Here is a 23,021-nt window from a genome sequence, read left to right as displayed (position 1 = left end):
GTTCATAAACAGTTTCCCGCTCATAAATGCTTTTGTCCAGAATTGTTGGGTATGTATTAACCCAACCAAAAATCGGAACACAGATTGGCTTGAAGCCTGACACAGTTAAGAAAGGTAAGGAAAAAAATTGAGCGCCACTGATTCCTAAATTAGCGACCACGTCAGTTAAGAAAATAACGTGCTTTCATTTTTGATCTAACGTGCCTATTCATCAAAATAAAATAAATTAAGTATGAAGTACTGTCTTCACAATGTAGGTTATTAACAGCCCTTTGTCCGGACTGCCGCTTCCCAGCTTGACGCGGGAGAAAAAACTGTGAGGCCCCATGCACTGAGCAGGCCGGACGAACCCATGCATGCACGGCGCGCCCCTAGCGACACCATCCAAGCATGATGCGATCCCTTCTTCATAGCGTGCGCAAAAAGAAAGAAATATTCCCTGAGGACTACCGATATGTCGTCCTCCATGTGTGAACCACGTCCAAGTGTCTGCAAGATCAGGTAGAACGTCAAGGGCCCATTGGTAAGGCAGCACGTATAGCAGACCTTGGCCTTGCAGAACGCTTCCTGCTTATGATTCGGTGCCTTGTCTCGTTTTTGTGCCTGTGTGTGCATGTGCGCGCGCGCACACGCTCGCTTTGATGGGTAGCGTAGATACTTTATCGGAAGCTGATTTCAGCAACGGCACGTTTTCTTCGACCCGCACAGAATCGCTAACAGGCGCACTTCTGCGACGCTGCCGTCAGCGAGAAGCGCGCATGCGCGCGTCGGGTTATATATACTGCATGTATGTAGTGGAATGCAGCGTTGAGCAGAGGCGTGGTGGCCGGCGGTACAGTGGTAAAGGCTTCTTAGCACTGGTTTCAAGAAGCAAATAACTGTGTTTGGCCTTTTGTTCTGTGCATGTAATGCGTTCATGCAATGGCTGTTGCTGACAGGAATAAAAGGAAAGTGCACGGGCCTGCCCACTGGCTCAAGCCGAGCCACGCTCGCTTGAGACAAAGAATGGCAGGGAAAGATAGATAGAAAAGGCGCCGCGCGCTAATAGAGAGTTTTAGTTTCACGTACGTAGAGGCTTCACGTACGTTAGAGCTCTTACGGGTGACCAGTGCGCATGCGCAGAACGCAAAGAGTATGCGCGAGTCTCACGTACGTACGTGAGATTCGAATTTTTACGTTGCGGTATTTGCGTTGCTTGCGTACGTAGCGTTGACAAACATGGCGGCGCCCTGCCCGCCGCTTCACAGCGATAACAGCTTCGTCGCTAATCCCTCGACGCGATATCGTGTTCTAAACTGTTGTACTCGCCTTCGATTTGCCCATTCTTACCCTCGCATAAGGTTTCAAGCGACAAATAGCTTTTGTTTTTCAAACAGAAGGGCGATTTTTCAGCTGTTAAGCCTGACGATGTAGCGTTGGTCATCGTCATAGCAACGGTCTTGCTATGAATGGCTTGGCTTAAAGACTTGTCTTGGATGATTTAGGCTACAACCAGTGTCTGTTTCGTAGTAGATGGCGCTAGGCGTAACGCGCGGCGTGTTTCGCGTACGTGTAACTATAAGGGTTTCAAACAACCTGCATGCAGGCTACGTAGACTTCTCACGTTTGCGTATGTGAACCCTCTACGTACGTGAAACTAAAACTCCCTAATAGTCCCATAGGCCCCGGTCCGATACCGGAGGCAGTGCAATACCGGGGACCCGTGCCAGAGTGCGTCTAGCACTCCGCCATATTCCAAAAATAAGTTTAATATCTTGGGTCCAAGGACCAGCAGCAGATAATTAAATCAGGTATCAGGTTCCATGCAATGGCAGAGATCGCATGTTTATATAGATAGCCGGATACAACTCAAGAACGAAGCGGCAAAAGCTCCTCAAAGGAAGACCTGCAGTGAATGGCGTTGACTTGTTTTCATGACGTCGCAGTAGTCACTCGTCTCCAACTGGCTAGCCGCCCGCGATGCCAGGCTATACTCGATGCAAGGCTGTAGACCACGACACTATGACGATAGCTCGACGCTATTGACTAGAAGGCTTCCTTTTAAGGACATTTGCGGCTTTGTCCTTGAAAAAATTGAAAAAAAAAGGTTTTTGAGGAAAGGAAATGGCGCAGTATCTGTCTCACATATCGGCGGACACCTGAGCCGTGCCGTAAGGGAAGGGGTAAAGGAGGGACTCGGAGCAGAAAGGAAGAGGTGCCGTTATGTAGGGCTCCGGAATAATTTCGACCACCTGGGGATCTTTAACGTGCACTGACATCGCACAGCACACGGGCGCCTTTGCATTTCGCCTCCATCGAAACGCGGTCGCCGCAACTGTGTTCGAACCCGGGAACTCCGGCTCAGTAGCCGTGCGCCCTAACCACTGAACCACCGCGGTGCGCATCTTTCTTGAGCTGTGACCGCTTTTGTCCAAAGCCGAGCTGAGATGTGTTCGGTTAGTTCCAGTGACTCATCTGAGTGTCGACGTTCGAGACCATCATGGGGCGCCTCAAGACGTCGCGCCGCATGATACCAAGGAAGGCAGGCTGAATACCTGAATACCAAAAAGGGGTTCAACCTAAATTTAGGACAACGCAGCGAGCTGTGGAAAGGAACATGATAAATGTAACGCTAAGAGAAAGGAACAGAGCAGAGTAGGTCAGGGAACACACGCGGGTTATAATGACATTTTAGTTGAATAAATTAACTTTGGCAGGGCATGTAATGCGGAGGAAAGATAACTGATGTTCGTTAAGCGTAACGGACATGGCTACAGGAGAAGGCAAGCGTAGCAGGGAGCGGGAGAAAGTTAATTGGGCGGAAGAGACTAAGACGTTTGCAGGGATAAGGTGGCTGCGGCTGCCACCGTAAAGGGTTAACTGGAGATATTGGAAAGATGCCTTTGTCTTGCAAGGGGCGTAATCAGGCTGATGATGATGATCATCAAGTAAAGAAGCACGGTATATAATGCACCTCCAGCATAAGGGAAACCAGCCAACCTTTCCAACGTCGACGCAATTACGGCTATCTAAAAACTTGCCCCAAGTGGCAGCTGAGGCCCTTTTCAATCAATCCAGGGGCGTGTTAAAAGATCATCTAGCCTTCGGACGACGGGGAGCTGTAACAGGTGCAGTTCGGCCCCTGGGCATCTGCCCCGTACCGGGCGACGAGCGGCGACCGGATTTCCGTTCGGCAATTAGGACCACGCCCATTTTTCCCAGCTGGCTTCCTTTTGAGCCAGTATACGGTTAGTGCCACCCTCGAGAATTCGCAATGACACTTTAGGGCCAATGAATGGAATCAGGCGAAGCCAGTGAAGCTCCGCACACATTCAGGACCGCCGCACAGAATCCTTCCAGGACAAAAAAAAAAGAAAAAAGCAGCCCGTTGTTAAAACTTTTCTTGTTGCCTAAATAAGAAGCTAATCGCAAGAAAAATTATCAGCTCTAAAATGTTGATGGCCCTGGCTTGTTTGATGCAGTCAAGCACTAAGGAGCTGATTTCATTTACTGTTATGATTGGCAGGCAAACAAAAGACGCCGATTACCATGGCCCACTGTTACAAACTGCTGTCTTTACAAGTTGTTGAAAACTTAAACCGTTGGTTCTTCTTTCGTTCTCTCTCGTGACCTTTACAGCAACAACTACATATGACGGATCTTCCAACGCAAACGTTCTTCTAAGGGCTATGTATACGTCGGGTGGCCGGCCGGCACGCATCAAGATCACAGGCGTGGCTCGCAAAGAAGTCCCGACCAGTTTATACCTTTTGCTCGCTCGAAGCACAACAAAGTCCGGAACAAATATGGTACAGAATTTGCGGCCCCCTCCTCTATGTTCTTTTTTTTTTTTGGGGGGGGGGGGGGGGGGCACCACTCTCCTTGCCCCACCTATGGCTTTCAGCGCTGTTTGATGCCTCCAAGCCAGGTTGTTTTCTTACTTCCGCAGTGCCAGGAGTCGAACCTTTGAGGCAAGAGTGCCTCTGCGCGCGCTTTCTTTCCCGCCCTTTACAGGACCATGGCGACGGTCGGATACCAGAGGGGTGCCGGCCGCAAAGAGGCGCCAAATTATGCGCAGTACAGTTCATGGAAAGATCGTCCGGAGACTTAGAATACGCGTCCACCGAGCCCACAATCCGAGCCACTTGGGCCGCGGTGCCGAGGCCTTGCTGGCGACTATGAGCGCTCTTCCCCCGAAAACTGCATGCGGGAAGCAGAGCATAGGAGCCGCTTGCGTTTCCAGCCTAGCCGCAGGCGAGGCATTGATTCCCTTCTCAGTTTTAGAGAAATCGCGGCCTAGGCGAAAAAAATAATTCGGTACAACGAAGGCTTCTAACTGGAACGAATTATTTGGCATCAATTGGTTCCAAATACACAAGTGGAACCAATTGGACATTCCAATTGGAAAGCCCAACTGGACCCCCCTCCCCCCCCCCTTTTTTTGCCTGGGAGTGCACGGGCGACAGCCAGGAATGTACGGGCACAGAGCAAAGAAAATGTCGTTTGGCCCAATCACATGGCTCTCAGCCTGTGATCGTAATTTGGAACCAAGAGACGAAAACTAGCTTTGAAAGCAGTCCTCGTTGTGGGTGTACGTATTCTTGTCTTAGGTGCCCTGAACCATTGGCCCAGCTGAGAATGTGAGTCTCTCAGTAGACCGTTCCAGCCTTACCGTTCTTACCTTCTTCGTACATTACATCTTGTACAGTAAATAACCTGCATGTAAGGTTTACCCAGTCATTTGACTTCAAGAAAGACCCCTTGTGTCTCTACCCCGCCGGTGCACCTCTGCTTCAGCAGGTCTGCTACCTGGTGAAAAAGTCATGTCAACCTCCAGCAGGCATGGAAGAAAAGAGCCTACATAATTTACTGTTGTTATAGTATGGGCAACTGATAACTCCCACATTCACGCATTATTTGATGAAAACGTGACCACTGCGGGCCTGACCTTTGTGAGCGTAAATGCGGGAACCGCGTTGGGTATTCTGTGCAGCTATTGCTGCCACTTTAGCACTCCTCACGAGTGGAAAGTCAGTTTTTGTTGTTCGTAAAGCGCAGCTTTTCTTAGGTGGACGCTTTTCCTATGTCCAGGTAGCCTTGAGAGAATAATATAATGTTATCCTGATGTGCACAACAAAAAAAAAATTGGTGGTGGTTTAGCTCTGGTTAAACCTGGAGTGACGCGATAGCTACAGCTGGCCGAGTGGAACTTGGTCACGTGACCAACCACGTGATCAGCCACAGCGCCGGCAGCTGCTCCGCATCACGTGACCAACCACGTGACAGCATGGCAACGCCGCCGCGCCGAAGGCTTGGAATGCTACAGTAATGTAGCTATCGCTACAAAAAGAAGAAGATGCAGACAAGGAGGAACCCAGAACACAATGTTGACCAGGTGGGCCCGATGCTTACCGGCTTACCTCTGCTATAGGTAAGTCGCAGAACTCGGCGAAAGCTGTTTGTCGCTGCTAAAGTTGTTGACACATGTGGCTTAGAGTCATTAAAAGAACCGTTTTGTGATCGGTAAAGTATGTGGTTGCTGACGTGCACAACACCACAGATGAAGTGGTCTGCCTCGAAGGCGAGGTCGATGCAGGTGCCATGTTTAGAGGTCGGCGCGCGCTTGTCAGTCATGCGACATAATTCGAACTACCACCACTGCTGCGCCTAGCACGTTCCAGAGTCCGCTGTCGCGCAAAAGCCTCCTCGGCTCCATATGTCCAGCGCAGAAAGACCATGTTATGCGACACGTGTTGCTTATATCAATGCACAACAACTGGCTACGTAATTGGTTTAACAGTGTAACCTTGGGGGTTTAACAATGCAACAGTGCATTGCCTTTAGCGCCCTCGCGTGTCAAGCAGAGGCAGCGCAGTGTCGGGGTAAGGGGCGAAGAATGAGGTAGCACCATCAATCTATTGTGACGATGACTGAGTATGGGCCGACCACTTTATAGCGGGTAAACATATGCGCGCTGTCCGAACCATTAGCGCTACCTCGTGCTAAGCAGTCTAAATCGGATGGGGTGACGCTGTTCCGTAGCCAAAATTTTCTGGAAACCGCTGCTAGCTAGAGCCAGCACTGCAACACAGTATGTGTCCCAATATATCCTTAGAGTAGTTCGCCTAGTGCACAGTTCACCTGGTGCTAGCGCACATCCCAGTTTTTTTAAAATATGCTGTTCCCAGAGGCCTTGTAAATGATAAGCACTTAAAATGCCATTGGGACATGCCAAACACACAGCCCGCTTTTTCTACTGCATTTATTCACATGGGCATACTACAGCCTTGGCTGATCATTCTTATATATGACGTTATGACAACTTAATGTCTGAGGCACAGAAACAATCAGAATTATAACTTATTACCAAGCAGCCCATCTATCAACGTAAACAAACAGTGAATGTGTAGATTGGCAATGCAGAGGGTGTCATACATTGATGAAAAATGTTGGACAAATGTTTTAGGAAAAATGAATTTGTAACTATGTGGTAATGGAATGAAACAACTTGTGCTATGTACTAGCGCTATTCCTGAAGAGAAATTCATTACTCTAGTGGTGTCATTTCCTTATTATGAAAGTGTCGTGCACAATGTGATGACATTTACCAACACTGAACCAGTAGTGCAAACTACACTACTGTCCACTCGTTTTTAGCTGTTGCAATCTGCACAGAACACATATAACTGTTGTCTCTCACATGGCAGCACAACCCTAGCGTCTGCCTAGTCTAGCTCTCTTCCACAATAGGACACTGGGGGTCAACAAAGGTTTCTTCATCTGTAATATAGCACTTGGGTATCACATCTCTCCTGGCCTTGACATAATCCTCAGGTGATGTCATAGTATCCAGTAGCATTGTGTCCATCTTCAATGGAGGCAGAACAATGGCAATATAGCCAGATGACCATGTCTGCAAGAGCAAAGATTTGAGGTTTTCGATCACTCCTATGAAGGGCCATCAGTAAACACAATATGTGGCATTCAAATGCAACAAATCAATCTTTCGCACTCATCAACAGTTGCTAAGCAAGAATAGCTGTGCATTCCAGATATGTTGATAAGAAGCACAGCAAACAAAGCTTAAGATGAGCATTGCCTCCAGGTTGGTATCAAGTCATGCTAACAACGGTACAAAGTAATGTGCATAGTTGTTACCTTTTCAGTTAAACGCTCTGGTGAAGTGGTGAGATGTTCATTGACTTCTATCAGACTACCAGGAACTGTGCTTACAATAGTGTAAGTCTGCCCATCTGAACAAGTGACGATGCATAGTGCTGATTCTTTCTGAAGCTTCTGACCACCCTGGGAACAAAACACACACATTCAACATGTAAGCAAGCAAGCAACAAAAAAATGTTATCATGCAACACGTGTATAACTAAGAGGGGTACTAATTTACTCCTGTGTTCCCTTTAATCTGTTTCGTTACCAGACTAAGCAGGTTTCAAAACACTGGGATGGCTTTGTGTTACGTAAATGAAATAGCTGCCATTGGCTGCTTTCCTTCAAGGAGACAATGGCACATCCATGAGAGCAAGGAGCGAAAAGATGGTGAAAAGTGCAGCATGATAACATATGGTTGGAAAATCATCACAAGCACTAAAATGCTGCACTGGTGCCAGCCCTTTACTGGGTACCCAGCATAATAGCAATGCCAAAAAGACAGGAAAGCTCTCTCAGACAAACAAATAGCATCATCAATGAAGTGTTGGGGGTCCCTTCAGAAAACAAAAACGACACAAAAGATGCCAAAAGCCATGCATGCAACATCTTAAATTACTCTCTTCTGTCGAAGCTTGGTCTACAAGCATGGCAATATTCAAGGGTCATTCCACATCAAACACACCAGAATTTGAGCTTGGCCCTTCAAAATTTATTTAAGAAAAATTACAGCTTCTAATTGTGCTGTCGAAAGTCTTTTGCCACAAGACTTTTTGCAAAAAAAAGAGTTTTAGGTCATGCGTGAGGCCTTTTAATTTTCCATACTATTCAAAAACTAGTTATCATTAAAAAAGTCACAAAAGTCCCTGAAGCAGGCTTTATTGCCACTTGCAGGGATGGCGTTCGCAACGAAGATGAAGATGGGAGATGATGATGAATATAGACAAATGAAGATGAGGCTCACACACAATGCTTACAATACTTATTTTTTGCTCACGCTCCACGTTTTTCTCAACAAGGCATAAGTATTTCTCTTTCGTATCGCATAAAAAAAATAGCAATACTTAGTTTTTATCTTAAGTTCTTAACTTTGGTGCGACTTTCAGCATTTTTGCAATTTTAAAAAATATGTAATCTTATGATCACTGAATTTTTTTGCGGCTGCAAGAGACATGTACAACATTTTAAATATAGTTCCACTCGATCATAACATATACTTCAATAAAAAAAATATAAAGTTGAGAAAAAGTATGATTTGTCACATACTTGGCTGTAAATTTCACCTTGGGTGGTCCAAGTAAAAGTACAGAAGACAGCCTGTTTGATAGCCAAAATTACTGAAATTTGCTCCGTGATTTTAATTGGCGTAATTTTTGTTTTAGGCAAGAACAAAATTTTTAAAGATGAGCGTCCACGCCATCAGTCACTTTTGCCCCTCACAGTTACTCCACTGCACAATGTACCGGCAGTGCTTTTCAAAATCCTACTGTACGAGGAACTTATGCACTCAGGTGTTCATGTCTTAGTGTTCAGGCATTTTTCCAACAAGAAAGCAATTTTCTGCCTCCATTAAAATGCAGCCACCACAGTGCAAACAAAACCCTCAAACTTGCGCTCAGCATCCAAACACTGCAGCCACTTAGCCACAACGGCAGGGTGAGCTCACATTTGAGCCAAGTGAGTACAGAAGTCACTAAGCCGCTAAACAGCCATTACAAAAGTAAGTGGTATGCTACTACCATATTAGAATGCACATGCAATGTCATAATGTGAACTGCCTCTGCTTAAGAGCCAAATGTTATAGCAGCTCACCTTCTTCCACTTTCCAGACACTTGGTTGTTGAGACGATTTAGTTTCTCATTTACTTGATAATCAACTTTTGTGACTGCTTTGTTCTCCTTGAGTATGGGATGAGATGGAGCTAGCGTAATAAGCACAATTCTGAAATGAAAAACCGCAACTTAATAGCATGTACCACACCGAGAGGATGTGGTGATCGAGCCAATTTAAAATGGTCCCATATAAATCCACTGAGCTATGCTGACAAAGCCACATGTTACAAGAAATTTAGATATCCATTAAAATGTCGCTGTAGTCCCTGACACATTAGAGGGTTTATACAAACCTGTTCATCACAACAGGTGCATTTCCAGAGGGCTGCAATGACCTAAGCAAGGTTACATGGTTCCATAAAAACAAGTTTTGGAAATAACCCTTTCTTTGACAATGAATTACCGTAGTAAACATGTATATTATAATGTGAATTCTAGGCAGGCCAAGATATATGGTCCTTGTAGTCATTTACGAAAGATCAAGACCATCGACCATTCAGGTTATAAGTTTAACCATAACTAGGCACCTGTTACTTTTAGAAAACACTTTTTATTTTGTTACCTTTAGAAAACTCCATTCCAAGCAATAAATGTACACAGCACTCTCATTTCTGATGCTGCACGATGGATAGACTAAGCCTATTCTAATTCCTGGAACAGCTAGGTTGCCCAATTCTACTCTTTCTAGCATTTGAGCTGCATTTTGTTGTCGTCAGCACAGCAATAGCAATTATAAATAGCTTGACAGCAGTCAGTCATTACTGGATGTTTTACCGCTAAAATACGTAAACGAGGACTTGAAGGGCAACTGCACCACTTTTTGATAATTCCGCAATATTCAAGGTAGGTAAAGCATGCAAATTTTTTTTTGTGTGGTAGCTTTAAAAATGATGACATAATCGCTGACTAATGCTCTGCTCCTTCTCACAGCATTGGAAAAGTGTGGAGAAACTCGGCGATGACGTCACAGACGGGGAGATTTCAAATTCCTTTCGTCTTCACCCAAACCCTGCCATGTGTCATCGGATGCCGCCAAGCAATGTTCCAAGGGCTTTGCCTTCGGTGACATTGTTTCTTTTTTTTTCTTCTTCAAATTTAGTGCTTCGGCGTTGGAATTGCACTGACATCGTAGATGGCGTCTTCATGCGACCCCCGCTCGGTGATGTGCGCTTCGCAGAAGCCTGAAAGCCGCCGTGGTTTCAATCAGCAATTACATCACCATTCCAAATGCTAGCCCAAAAAAGACTTTTTATGCTTTACCTTCAAGCCTGATGCATTTGACCCCTTCAATCTTGTCAAATTCTGAAACCTATACAGTTACCCTTTAAGACAACCTTGTTTTTGAAAACAATTACTGGGTGTGTTTACAAGCTTTGAATGAATGAAGACTTTTTATGAGCTCTGAACACTCAATGCGAGCCCAAATGCAGTCCCACAAATATCACCTTTTCATAAGGTGGATGTCGTAACACATTTGTGTGGGGTGCGCTTTTGAGAGGCAAGCATGCTTGTTCACAGTCGTTAAGGTTCAAGCTAGTGGAAACATTACATTGTTGATGCATATAAAAAGCCTCACAAGAAGCATGACTGCACTGCAAGTTGACATTGCAATTGGGTAACAAAGACTGGCTACCGAAATCAGAGCTTACTCTAGTGCCAGAAGCCAGTGGTCACCGAACTGCTCTGGACTGGAGGCTAATTCTGCTCAATTCGCATACTATATTCAGAAAATATGGACTGGATTCACTTCCACCTTTTTCCTATTATCATTATGGCCATTCCACTCAATTTCAATCAAACATGTGAAAGGGCACAGATTACGGAATTGTACCCTCAATGAGGGTAGGAGTCGTAACCCGGATTATCATTAAAGGGGCACTGAGAACAAACTGAAATTGGCCTGTATTGATAGGGTACTGTGTTCTAATCACAAAGAGGCCACTTCCACCAAATACAGAGCTTTTATAGGTTAGAAAAGATCAAAAACGTTAAGTATAGGCGCCGCTACCACCAGCTGATTTCGAAGTAAAACGGGAACTTCGACACCGATTTTTGAGCATGATGCCAGAAGCTACACTATACCTGCCCTGTTTTCGTAAAGTCTCTACTAGCACAAAGATTATTAAATGCAATTTTCTCGCCAATAAATGCGTTTTTTGCTGCCAGGCAAATTTCAGCATAGTCAGAAAGAGCCAGAGAATCTATTTTTACTGAGAACAATAATTGGATGGAGCTGTCCTTAGTGTCCCCTAAGCAGGAGAATGCGAGTGTTCATGTGTCACACTTGGAAATTACTGTTGCAAAAGGAATAACAAAGATGAACTGGGACAGTAGGGGCAAAGTAGTCAAACTCTCCCGCAATACGAACTGACTCGCAAACTATGAGAAGATCACCACCACCTCATCCTTACACCATAAGCAGTGAAACAGTTCACTTGTGAGCGCTCTACCTGTGTTTCCACTGTATGCACATCTTGTGATTTGTTATATATGCACAGGGCCCTTTATTTTTGGGTTTTATTCTTTCTGGAACTAGGGAGTAAGATTCCAGAATTCAGATATAAATCGGGTTATTCAGAAAAAGTTTGAGAATTCAAGTTTCCTAGTGTAATTTTTTTCAATAAAATGCAATTGACTATAAGTGCACATTTTTTGCATCGGACGTAAAAAAGTTTCTTTCTGAGCTCATTACTTCATTAGCAATAAAGAAATAGCACGTTACGCACAAATTTTTTAGCAAACAGGTATTTCCGATTTTATACTTCATTGCAATTATTTTGTCACAAAAATTACCATCTCCTGTGCGGCACTTCCACATTGTGCAAAACCTGCCTGCCTTAGTACACTGTGAGCATATTCATTCAACATGACAGCAAGCATTTCAAATGCACTAGTACCTTTGAGCAGGACGTCATTAGCATTGGTACTGCTTAATATACTGATGCTGTTAAGACATCTGCTCAATACCTTGTCCTTACACCTCGCTTCTAAAACATACTTTTCTAACTTGTTCATAAGCCATGTCTTGAATAAGTCAAAAATCACCAATTAACTTAAAACAACCCTCCAATATAAGTGTAAGATATCTGCTAATTTCCATTCAGTGTCTTCAGCTTTTTGTACCAGACAAATATGTTCCCTAGAAGGTGCATCTTTGAGTAGAAATTGGGTTTAACCCGATTTGTAAAAAATTTGTTCGGGGTTCAAGAATGAAATAAAATGGGGCCTGACCAAAAGATGAAGGACTTTATACATGCATAGCTACTAAATGGCTATATCCTTCAAAGCTGATGTTATGCTCACTCTTCCCAATTTACACCTTGCTACTTTACTTTGCAGCGAGTTATTTTTTATCTACAGCTTTTTTCTTATCAAACCAAAATGAACATTAAAAGGGTCACTGCCAAGTTGGGAGGATGGAAACAATACTGCACCTGTTGGAGTGAAAGAGTGCACACTGATCATGTCCTTTCTGGCCGTTTGCATCTGGAACCAACACAAGTATGCTGTACAATGGTCTCCCATTTAACTAGATAACATTTACAGGCACCTTGGATTTTCAGCTGCCATCTTTCTCAGATACGAGTACTGCCCATCAAAACAGGGTCACAATGAACAAACATTCTTGTCATGCCATCACGCATTAGTTTTACAACGTGCATTTTGAAGCAGCAGCTATGTGGGGCTGTCTTTTAAAGAGTTATAGTGACGTTGTGCTTAACCAAAAGCTCCGGGGTCACACCTAACCCAGCCTTGACAGCTAACATGCACCTAAATCACTTTGCTTTACCTCAGTGTGTCCTCAAATATATTTAACGTCTTGCACAACTGGTACTATGCAGTACCACAGGTTAGTGATACTTCTGAGTGAAACAGAGGGAATATTGCTACATGGGTGCCGCAGGTATTTGAGAACACACATTAAAGGTGACACACCATCCTGTACATCATAGTTACAAGTCCTTTTTGCTGCTGGTAAGCATGGCAGAGCTTTGGCTAACTCAGGAAACGAAGATGCATGCAGTCATAGTCATCTTGGCTGCCTGCCAGCCGAATTCAGATATCAATACATTTTTGAAGGTTGCTTTGTCATTCATGTTAAATTACGGAAAGAACTGGATGCTGCCAGAGGTGACGTGGACGCTGTTTTGCACAGGAAACGACATTATCGGCGTTCTGACACTCTTTGGACAGTGGAATCCATAATTCGTGTTTAGGTTATCATTTATGAGGACCCAAAGAAGTCGATGAGGACCCTCGCCAAGGCAGTGGAGGTTGATGAGGCCGCTATCAGACGTGTCGTTCATGAGGACCTTCGGGACAAGCCTTGTGTTATGCAGAGAGGACAGTTGTTGTCAACACAGTCCGTACAACTAAAGAATGGATGGTCAAGAATCTCCATGACCACCTTAATCTGAACATGTGGCCTCCCAGCTTCCCAGATGTCAACCCAATGGACTACAATGTATGGGGTGAGGTTGAGAGGGAGTCGTCCAATAGACATCCGCACAACAACATTGCGGCTCTCAAAGGAGCTGCTGTGTATGCAATGTCTAACATTCCAAAGATACATCTCATCACTGCCTGCGGTCAGTTTCAACAGCATGAAGAGTCCTATATTGCTGCTGACAGCGGTTTCATAAAATAATGTCGTTCATTGTGTATGTGACCACCTGTACAAAATGTAAAAAGATCATAAAAAATGTCTCTACACTCTGTATCTGTGTGCGTATGGATATAACTTTGGTCTCAAAAACCGGCAGCACCCTGTACATATTATCTGCACCCTCGGTGCACCTTCTCCACATTCAAAGAAAAAAAATAGCAAAGGGTTGATGAAGCCACTATTAGAGCAACAGCTGCATGATAGCACTGGTCTGCACACATGCAGCACATGGCAGCTTGCAATCTCTTCATTTTACAGAATCCCTTGCAGACAGTCTGACCACATATGTGAGACCTCCCCCAAAAGAACAAGCAAACAAGGGCTAGGATGCAGCTCCTAGCTTGAAAGCACATCTATACGTTGAACAATGATGAGCCAACAGAAATGCAAAGCATGTTGTGGCCCAAAAAACAAATACAAAGACCCAGAAGCAAAGGACAGAAAACTGAAGACAAAGAGGCAATGTAGTGTAGAGTGCTCGCACAGGGGAGGACCACAGCTGTGAAGGTCATTTCTCAGTCTTGGGTAAAAGCACTTATGAAAGTTTTCTTCATCAGCAGAATTAAACTATTATGGGTAAGACAAGCAATGAATGAAACAGTGCATGTTCAAAATTGTTCGAAACAAATTGAATACAATCCCAAGTTCTCATATAATAGGCGTGAAATAGGAAGTGGGCACGCCGTGCTTTTTTTCGACGGCTGTTTCAAAACAGGGTCAATTCTGACGCCGCACAGCATGCTGCCGCGATTGGCCTGAATGTTCAGCGATGCAACGCAGTCCATATGTGTGACAGTGTTCTTAAAGCCTACTATATATACGGCCTCCAAAACTGGGCGACAAGGCAAGGTTCAAGCAGGTTCAGGAAATTCTGCCCTAACCCCAGAACCTAGCTGAGCCCCTTTCGACAATGCAACACAGGCAATTTGGTCTGTTGTTGGGCACTGCTCGACAAGCTTTTCTGTCGTTGAATTGCGTAAATCTTCCTCACTACACACTATATGCCATTTCTTAAACTACACACTGACTGCATAAAGAAACACCAAAAATAAATACTCCCATGATTTGTTCTTGCGCAGTTGTATTCTTTCGCGGTGCCCGAAACTGGCGAAATAGTTTCAGACCGGAACAGCTGCAAAGTGGGCAAAAGTTTCGGACTACAAAGGACTAATGCCAGATATCGGAGGCAATGGTTTATAACTGGTTTATCTCATGAACTGAGAAGTGGCACTAGCGTGACTGCCGTCATCGTCATTAGAAAGGGGTAATTTGCAATTCGCATCACATTATGGTCACAGTGTATTTTAAATATACTGACTTCGTGTTTCATGCCCCCTAGTGGAGATCAGCAGAAGTGTGTGAATATTTAAAAATGTCAAACAGTGAATACGATATCCTCCTATTCAATTATTCGAACAAATCAAATAGTGTATGTTCAAAATTATTTGAAATGCATCGAATATTTATTTATTTATTAATTCAAAATACCCCTAAAGGCCCTCGAAGGAGGGTATTACATTGGGGGGGGGGGGGGGGTAGCAATACATGCAATACATAACACATAAATATACTTATTACATAAAAGGAATGCGAACACTTTTCAAATGTTCATGTAATGCCCTTAAACTGAGGGCCCTTGAGGGTATCCTGAATGAATAATAAATAAATAAATTGGCAAGAGGTTTGAATAAGGCCTGCCGTATATTTCTTTGATGAATTTTTCATAACAGTGCCCACACTGACGCCGCGTACTACCGTGCCGCAATCAGTATGTGTGGGTCCATTCGTGTGGCAATATTCACAATGCTCATACATGGCCTCCAACACTAGACCACATGGCAAGGCTCAGGCAAGTTCAGCAAAACCTACCCTGATGCCTGATCCCAGACGCCATGGCACATACGTAACTGTATATTGTTGTGATCGCGCTTCTCTCCTGCTGTGGAATTCGGCGAAGAGACGTGACTGCAGGACTGCCAGAGGGAACGACAACAATAGCATCCCCACGTGTTGGAACAGGAATGCCGGAAGCAGCGACGATAGCGTCCCCATAGCAATGATAGTGTTCAACAGGAATGCCAGCGACGACCATAAGCGTATTCGTTCCGGTCACCAGTGCAGCATCTTTCGACAACCCATAAGCGTATTCGTTCCGGTCACCAGTGCAGGATCTTTCGACACCTGCGGGGAGACAGCCAGCATTCCTGTGTCATGTAGCTGCCCTCCGGACGCACGTGCGCGGCCACCTGAAAGCCACGCGGACGACAACGTGACCGGGTCCTGTTCCCTTTCCCTCGACCGAGCTGCGAAGAAGCATCAGGACCCCCCTGCCATGGGTGGCACTAGAATCACTAAATAAAGACTTAGAGTACCGGCACTCTTTTCTCCTATTGTTCTGTGCCGCCGCCACGATCATTGGTCAGTTTGCATCACGTGATATTTGTTTACACTGCGACGGTTCATGGGGGCTGCCATTTCGTGGCTTATGCGTTTTCAGTCAAGCAACTGTGGTAGTCCTAGTGCTGCGACGCTGCGAGTGCTGCCGGTGACCGACTCAGTGACCAGGGATTCCGCGCCTCGCAGCATTTCAGCTCCGCACGACGAAAGCATAAACTGAAGGCAACAGCTGTACCGTTTGCATCTGAGCGGCTCCATGCCGTACGGCTACGATCCCCGCCGCAGCGCAGGGTGGCTAACAGCGTTGTTTACAAAATGGCCGGGCCAAAGTAAGCGGTGAGGTCGCCGAAGCGGCAATCTGGCAACAATGATAAACAACTAAATGGCCGCCCCTGCTTACCGCCGTGCTGCAGTGACGGTACTCTAAGTCTTTATTTAGTGACTCTAGGTGGCACCATCAGTGCCATCGTGTGATTGGACATCATTCTTCGAACTGTATTCCCCAGCTAGGGATCTGGGGAATACGAAGAGTATTTAAGGAGCTGCTGGTTTGATGCCAGAGAGAGCCCCCTTCTTGAGAGGTATCAGAGACTCCCGACTCCTAAGAAGCTCTCTTAACTGAGAAGCACTCTCATTTGCCCGTACTTGTACATAATGTAAATAGTCCTTGTATAAAGTTTTCCAAGTTTTCTTCCTCCGATCGTCTTCGTCTCTTCTCCGGCCCAGTCACGCTACCTGAATCCCAACAACTGGTGGCCAGCGGTGGGATGCTGCTACCTGAATTCCAACAATTGGTGGCAGCGGTGGGATGCTGCTACCTGAGATCCAACAATATGTCACATGTAGTTATATTCTCTTTGTTCAACAATAGCAAAATGTATTTTTCCTATACGTTTAACTGATGGTTAATGGTTATAGAGTTAACATACTGACTTCGTGTTGAAAACCCTTAGTGCAGATTAGTCATGGATTGAAGAAAGGCTTGGAGAGGCCCTCGCTATCCGAGCTGAATGATAGTGTGCAGGAAGTCACGTGTTTTGTCAAGGACTACTGGGACTCTGTAGGTCATCACGCAGTGGTGTCGTCTGCATCACCTGCCCGTCAACTTCTAGCAGCACAGGATGCTACTGTCTGCTCACCTTGATCTTCGCAGCGCTAGCAGCGCATGTGCAAGTGTACTCAGACAATGAGCCAAATGGTGAAGCGAAGCCTCACTTGTAGCTTAAAAATGTGGCATAGCGGCCTCTCCTAAGTTTTTTCCTTCCTCATGAGCTGAGTCTTTTAACAGCTATAACTTTAACTCTACAAATTACAGCCCTGTACCGCAGTGCCTTCGGCAGTGCTTCAATGTTTCACACGACTGCTCATTTTGTACAAATATTCACACAAGTATAGAATATTAGTACAAACGATCAATTCATATCTGATTCAGTAGCGAAGCTACACCATTCATGTTCGGTTTGGTCTGGAAAAAGTGCTGTTCGCACACCCCTACAGATTGGTGTTGCGTCTTTCCACAGCTACAGCTTTCACTGCACAAGTTATACAGCGTCGCTAGCCCTTCACTATTTCGCATGAGCGAATAACAGGAATATTCGCAGTCAATTCGTTTGTTTCGGCACTCGGTTTCTATTCGATTCGGCTTTGAATTATACTATTCGAAATAGATTCGGTGCGGAAGTTAGAATATTCATTTTTTGTTTGTTTCGAAAAAGTATTATTCGCACACCCAGACCAACCATGTATTTGCAACTGGAACTGATGCTAGACAACCCCATCGTAAACCTTTATGAGCAGTGTGCAACTGACTCTTCACCCTTTTCATAGTGTAACTTCTCAGGTATATCAAGGAAAGTCAGAGATGCTTTTCCACGAGCCAAAGCATTTTTAATTCACCGAGGGTCTGTTTTCTAATACTCCATCAATGCACACATACAGAAAGGCGATACTCATGCAACTGAAACATGCGCAACTGCCACCTCAAGGTGAGCAGAGACTAACAGGTATTTGTCATAAGAATGCACAGCAGCTAGTACAACATGCTTACTGTACAACACATTTTCCACTTCAGAAAGCATGTGTGAATCATGTCAGAATTAAGCAGAACAAGATTATGCAACCCAATTGCAGTGGTGTCTGGGCTTCTGGAAATTTGCAGGCGCAGTTATGAGCATGCAAATGTGGTATTGAAATGTTCACAAACAAGCAGAGTATACTTCCTAACTCCAGAAGGTCACACGTTACTGCACTTTGATGTCGCAACCATGTTCTGTTAAGTTCTGATGCTATTTCTACACATGAAGACAAAGGCAAAAATAATGTAATGCTGGCATCCATTTACACCAATGCACAGCCTACAGGAAACCATCAGGAGTGTCTACATAGTTGCAGTGCAACAGATGCTGTCTTGACCAATCTGCAGCCATCCTGCAACATGGTCAACGTGGCAGTTTTACCCTCCTGCTGTTCCACCCCTAAACACATGCTGGCGCAGACTTCAGCATTAAAAAGTAATGGCAATGTTCATACATTTGTAAACTGCATGTGATGCTGACCAGAGACAGTGCCAAGGGGAGCACCCTGAAAATATGCCAGGCCCCACAAGAGTCCGTCAAGTGCTTCACTCACACCCTGACAGAGAACGTCTCAAGATATTTGGCCCCCTCGCTGAAGGCACACTGCACTTTATTCATTTATTTTATTTTTATGAAGAGCAATGCACAAAGGTATCATCTTGCCTACACAGCGCTTTAATCCCCTCCAGTTTTTCTGCAGCATCCCATCACGAATGTCATGGTGCCACCCCTGATGCTAACACGTGCAATCAGAAAGCTCCGGCACATGCTGTGGCCATAACCAGCAGTCGAATGAAGGCAAGGAAAACACACACTGTAGCAAACGTAACCGCGGTGAGCAGCAGGCTACTGAATAATATGCTTAAGGTGTTAAAAAAATTATGACTTCATCTACAGTATTGTTTATAACAACCAAATTCCTGTAGCTAATCATGAAGCACTATGTAAAATTTCCTAACATAGTCCCCAATTCTTGGTTACCAACCAAGCATTTATACTGAATGTTTTAATTTAATCTCCTCCAACTCCACTGCTCACAGTCACTCTATCCGACAGTGGATGCCAGCATGCTGCTATTCAGCATATTGAAAGGGTTCAAATGCTACTCACTCATTAGGCGATGTTTTAAAAGGGATAAAATGCAAGAATAGAAGTGCATCATAGTTTTTGCACTGGCTGTGCTTTAAAAAAAAAAAAAAACATAAGGTGGTCAGAACTAAGCTGAAGCAATCTGTTGCAGTTTTCTGACCCTGCGGGCATGGTCATTGTTTGTAATGTAAGAATGTGTATTTTACTGCTGTTACACTTCCAAGAAGCAATACTGCAACGTGCACAATTTTTGTTTTGCGCCTTGGAATAACGGGGTACGTTTTTTCTTTCTTTCAATTTTAAAACAGAAAGGCTTAGTCGTAGGAAGGGTGATTTTGCGAAAATCGAGATACACGGGGGTTAGGCTAGGAATGATTGAGCGAAAACTGTACCACGTGCGTAAGATTTAGTGCATTTGGAAACCTAGAACAACACTGATTCCGCAGCGGCGAAATGTGATTGTTTCGGCGATATGCAACAGCCACGACTGCAGCCGACCGACATTGACTGCGCTCATGAGGCAAGATATGCTAGAAACTGCAATTATCCAAAGCAAAGTACACCACCGACGGCAGGTCGTTACATGACGAGCGAAATGAACACCGTCCCCGAAATGCCGTGCTCTCATTGCAGGCCTTGAAACACTAGTCTTTGTTCCCCAAGTGTGGTCGAGTTATCTGTGTCAGCGGCTGGAGTGGCACAATGCGTAGCGAAATCATATGAGCGATCACAACGTACTACGTCGAGGAAAGTATTAACTGAGGCAAGCCTTTGGCGACAGGGACACAAATGCCGGCAAACTCACCAAGGAGAAATCGAGGCTTGTAATACCGTTCTGTAACGCTAGGAAAACTCTTGGAAATTCGGTTGCCTAGCCTGAGCGACAAGCTGGTTGGCGTGCCTTGCTGATCCTCACGCTCATCAGCAAGATCTGACATTCTCCCTGCACTATGTGGGCTGGACGGCTCGGACGCTCGGAGTCCACACGTGGGATGTAAATACGATGCTACCAAGCGCTACCAAGCAACTCACGACAGCGCGGACCTACAGCCACCAAGTGTACGTCGGCAAACACAGCCGCGCTCCGTCTGTACGCTCGCACGCTAGATGGCGGCACGAGTGACGGAATTCTTAAGTTCGAGTAGATTTAGTTTGCGCTTTTCATAGCTTATTTGTTCACATCAGCGACAACAAGTCTTGCACTGTACTTAAAAATTGCGTAAGTATCTTAAATAAACAAATGGAACGCGCCGTTAAAAAAAAAAGAAAAAAAGATAAATGCAGCTCCAAGCACGCTGACGTACGCGGCACACGGCGCTTTGGATGGACTGCGAGGTGTGCTGTAGTACACTAAAAACCATCCGGGAACTTATGTTACCGAATAAACCATTCACTATGCTTTCGTGTATCACACAGGTTGCAAAGTGATGTGAACGTTCGAGTCAAAGTGGAACCTTTCGGAGCACGCGGAGAGACCATTACTGAAAGAAGCCATGCAAGAACGCTTTATTGATAACGCTACAACTCTCAAGGCCAGAAGCAAGGCTGACTTTGAGAAATATTAAGGAGGGAAACAGATGGAAAGCGATGCTTATACCTTAACGCCGACACGTAAAGGAGAAAAAGGAAAGAAGCAGCTGCGTATCAACAGCTTTATTGGCCAAACTTAAGCTACTAACGGTTAGAGCAGAAAGAGATGATAATGCTGATACAGCTAGTGATGGAAAACAAGAAACTGCGCGAGCTAAGAATATTGTACATCAATAAAGAGGTTGGTCATAATACCTACAATTAAGCATTGCATTCACTATGGAGGTAGTACATGCTAGACTGAGCACAAATGCAGAATAAATTTGTTTTGACTCTAATGCTTGCAACTGCTGCATGCGAACAATGACATAATGTAATCATTAAAACAGAACCTTGCGGCCCATCTGAAAGGATGGCACCAGAATGCTCAGAGACATTACAGTACTGTACATTAACACCAAACAGTAACACCAAAATATTGCTACAAGAAAAATTCAAGTGATGAGTCATGCACTTATTAACACCAAACAGTAACACCAAAATATTGCTACAAGAAAAATTCAAGTGATGAGTCACTTAAAGGATTAGCAAGTAGGAAGAAAATGGAAGTAAATAATTCTACAACTGAAGGCAAGAGAGCACTGCAAATTATTAGCCCCAGCTGCGAGTTTTAAACGGATGAGACAACAAATCATTTGTACTGGTCTTGCTTTTGAGTGATGCGCATGACAATAGCCAAACATAGAAAACCACGTGAAATTCACATGTACTTGCTAAATAATTTGTAATAGACCTCTCCCTGGTGTAAACAACATGAAGTCAAAGGGGCGTTCCCAATGGTTAAAACCGTCCACTTTCGCTTCTGAACCGGTTTGCTTGTAACGACCGCTCCCATGCCGCCTTTATTCTCCCGATTAAGGATGCCTTGCTTTGTGTTGCAGCCATTCTTCTCCAGATTATAGCTCCCTCGGTGCGTGGAATATTTTGCTGATCAGACCAGATGACAGAGCTGATGATGTAGGCCTGGCGAGGTCTATTCAATTTCTTCTTCCCTGCAGCTTCAGTTTCAGCAAACAGTTGTTGTGACGTCGCAAGTAGGTATAAGATTCCATGAAGTACACATGAACTGCAATATATGAGCTGTTTGTTATTTTGCTGTCTTTCCAGTTTCTCAAGCAGGCAAGCATATGAGTTCGAGTGAATTAAAGTGAAGCAACAACAATTATATTCCAATTTATGCCTGCTCCATGTCACCTCACACCTACTTCTGATGTTGCTACCATGTTCAGCTGCTGAAACTGAAATTACATGAAAATAAATTACATTATTCAATCGGCATGGGTGAAATCAGTCCATAACAGAAAAAAAAAATGAAAAATTGGTGACTCCAGCTTTTAAAGGGCAACTTTGGGGTTTTTTCGAACATCTTGAATTGATAGTCACATCACATTCCTTTTAGTCCCCTCCAGGAAAAGACATTTTGCAATGTGCCGAGTGAAACCATTTTAAACCAGCGAAAACCAAACCTGAAGCTCAGTCCATGGCTAGGAATGATGCTTCGTGTGATGCAGCAATCACATCACAAACATAACTAGAGAAACATTTGTACGCATGTCGAATGGCTGAAGTAGAGACTGAAAATTATCAGTCCTTTCATAAAATTCTTGAGCCGCTTAAGACAAGCATCAAAATTTGTTTAGTGGAATGAGAAGCATGTAATAATGTGCGGAGAGTGTTTGCAGTGTCAAAGATGCAGTTTTGTCTGTAGAAATCAATATGAGGTAACGGGAGGTGCAGACTTCAAAATCAATTTGTGCCAGAATGAAATGTCGCATTGCTGCCAAGATTTTGGTGACAGTAATAAAAAAAAAAAGAGAAAAACCTACAGTATAACTTTCATTAGAATATGATAACCCCGAAAACGTTCGGAGCCGCTTTTAATGCTGAGAGTAGATCTCATGACAGTTCTATGGATACTGAACTGAGAGATCAGAATGGCTGCAGAAGTGCAAGCAGTGCAACTTCAGTTTCATTGCATTAAGTTGGTTATCTTCTACAACTGCCATGTCCCTGAAAACGATACTCTTTGCAAGACCTCCAAGCGCAAACAATGTCCTCAAGCTCAGGAGCCCAAGACACATCAGGATAGTAAAGCTCACATGTTACGCTTTGATGCCCTCTGTAAAGTACCCTGTCATGCTAGTTCATGACAGGGTACTTCATGCATTTACCATGACAGTTTGCATTGTACTGCACAACACTGAATGAGCGAAAACAAACACCATGAC

At 44.5% G+C, this 23,021-nt stretch overlaps 1 protein-coding gene across 4 annotated transcripts; it reads right to left on the bottom strand.

Annotated features, from left to right (window-relative positions):
- Positions 1–6,223: 6,223 nt before the first annotated feature.
- LOC144125441 (protein Abitram) lies at positions 6,224–20,283 on the bottom strand. Of its 4 annotated transcripts, XM_077658811.1 has the most exons (7): positions 20,009–20,102; positions 15,811–15,823; positions 15,512–15,763; positions 12,411–12,462; positions 8,956–9,085; positions 7,138–7,284; positions 6,224–6,892 (listed from the first exon to the last, which is right to left on the bottom strand). In XM_077658811.1, exons 3-7 carry the CDS (start codon positions 15,732–15,734, stop codon positions 6,710–6,712), a joined length of 735 nt encoding a protein of 244 aa, XP_077514937.1. In that variant the 5' UTR covers positions 15,735–15,763; positions 15,811–15,823; positions 20,009–20,102; the 3' UTR covers positions 6,224–6,709. The 4 variants fall into 4 exon arrangements, with proteins under 4 accessions (XP_077514937.1, XP_077514936.1, XP_077514938.1 ...); XM_077658810.1 differs by having other exon boundaries at positions 15,512–15,823; positions 20,009–20,277; XM_077658812.1 differs by lacking the exons at positions 15,512–15,763; positions 15,811–15,823 and having other exon boundaries at positions 20,009–20,273.
- Between the last annotated feature and the right edge of the window lie 2,738 nt (positions 20,284–23,021).

The sequence above is a fragment of the Amblyomma americanum genome, chromosome 3, assembly GCF_052857255.1.
Source record: "Amblyomma americanum isolate KBUSLIRL-KWMA chromosome 3, ASM5285725v1, whole genome shotgun sequence".
In the NCBI taxonomy this organism is placed as follows: domain Eukaryota; kingdom Metazoa; phylum Arthropoda; class Arachnida; order Ixodida; family Ixodidae; genus Amblyomma; species Amblyomma americanum.
This window is presented reverse-complemented; position numbering and strand designations above follow the sequence as displayed.

Coding starts and splice junctions, on each gene's coding strand:
- LOC144125441 (XM_077658810.1), bottom strand. CDS start 20,141: ATGTCAGATCTTGCTGATGAGCGTGAGGATCAGCAAGGCACGCCAACC. Junction 12,463..15,511: donor GTCTGGGATCAGGCATCAGG/GTAGGTTTTGCT, acceptor TGTTGGTTCCAG/ATGCAAACGGCCAGAAAGGA. Junction 6,893..7,137: donor CAGAGCGTTTAACTGAAAAG/GTAACAACTATG, acceptor TTGCTCTTGCAG/ACATGGTCATCTGGCTATAT.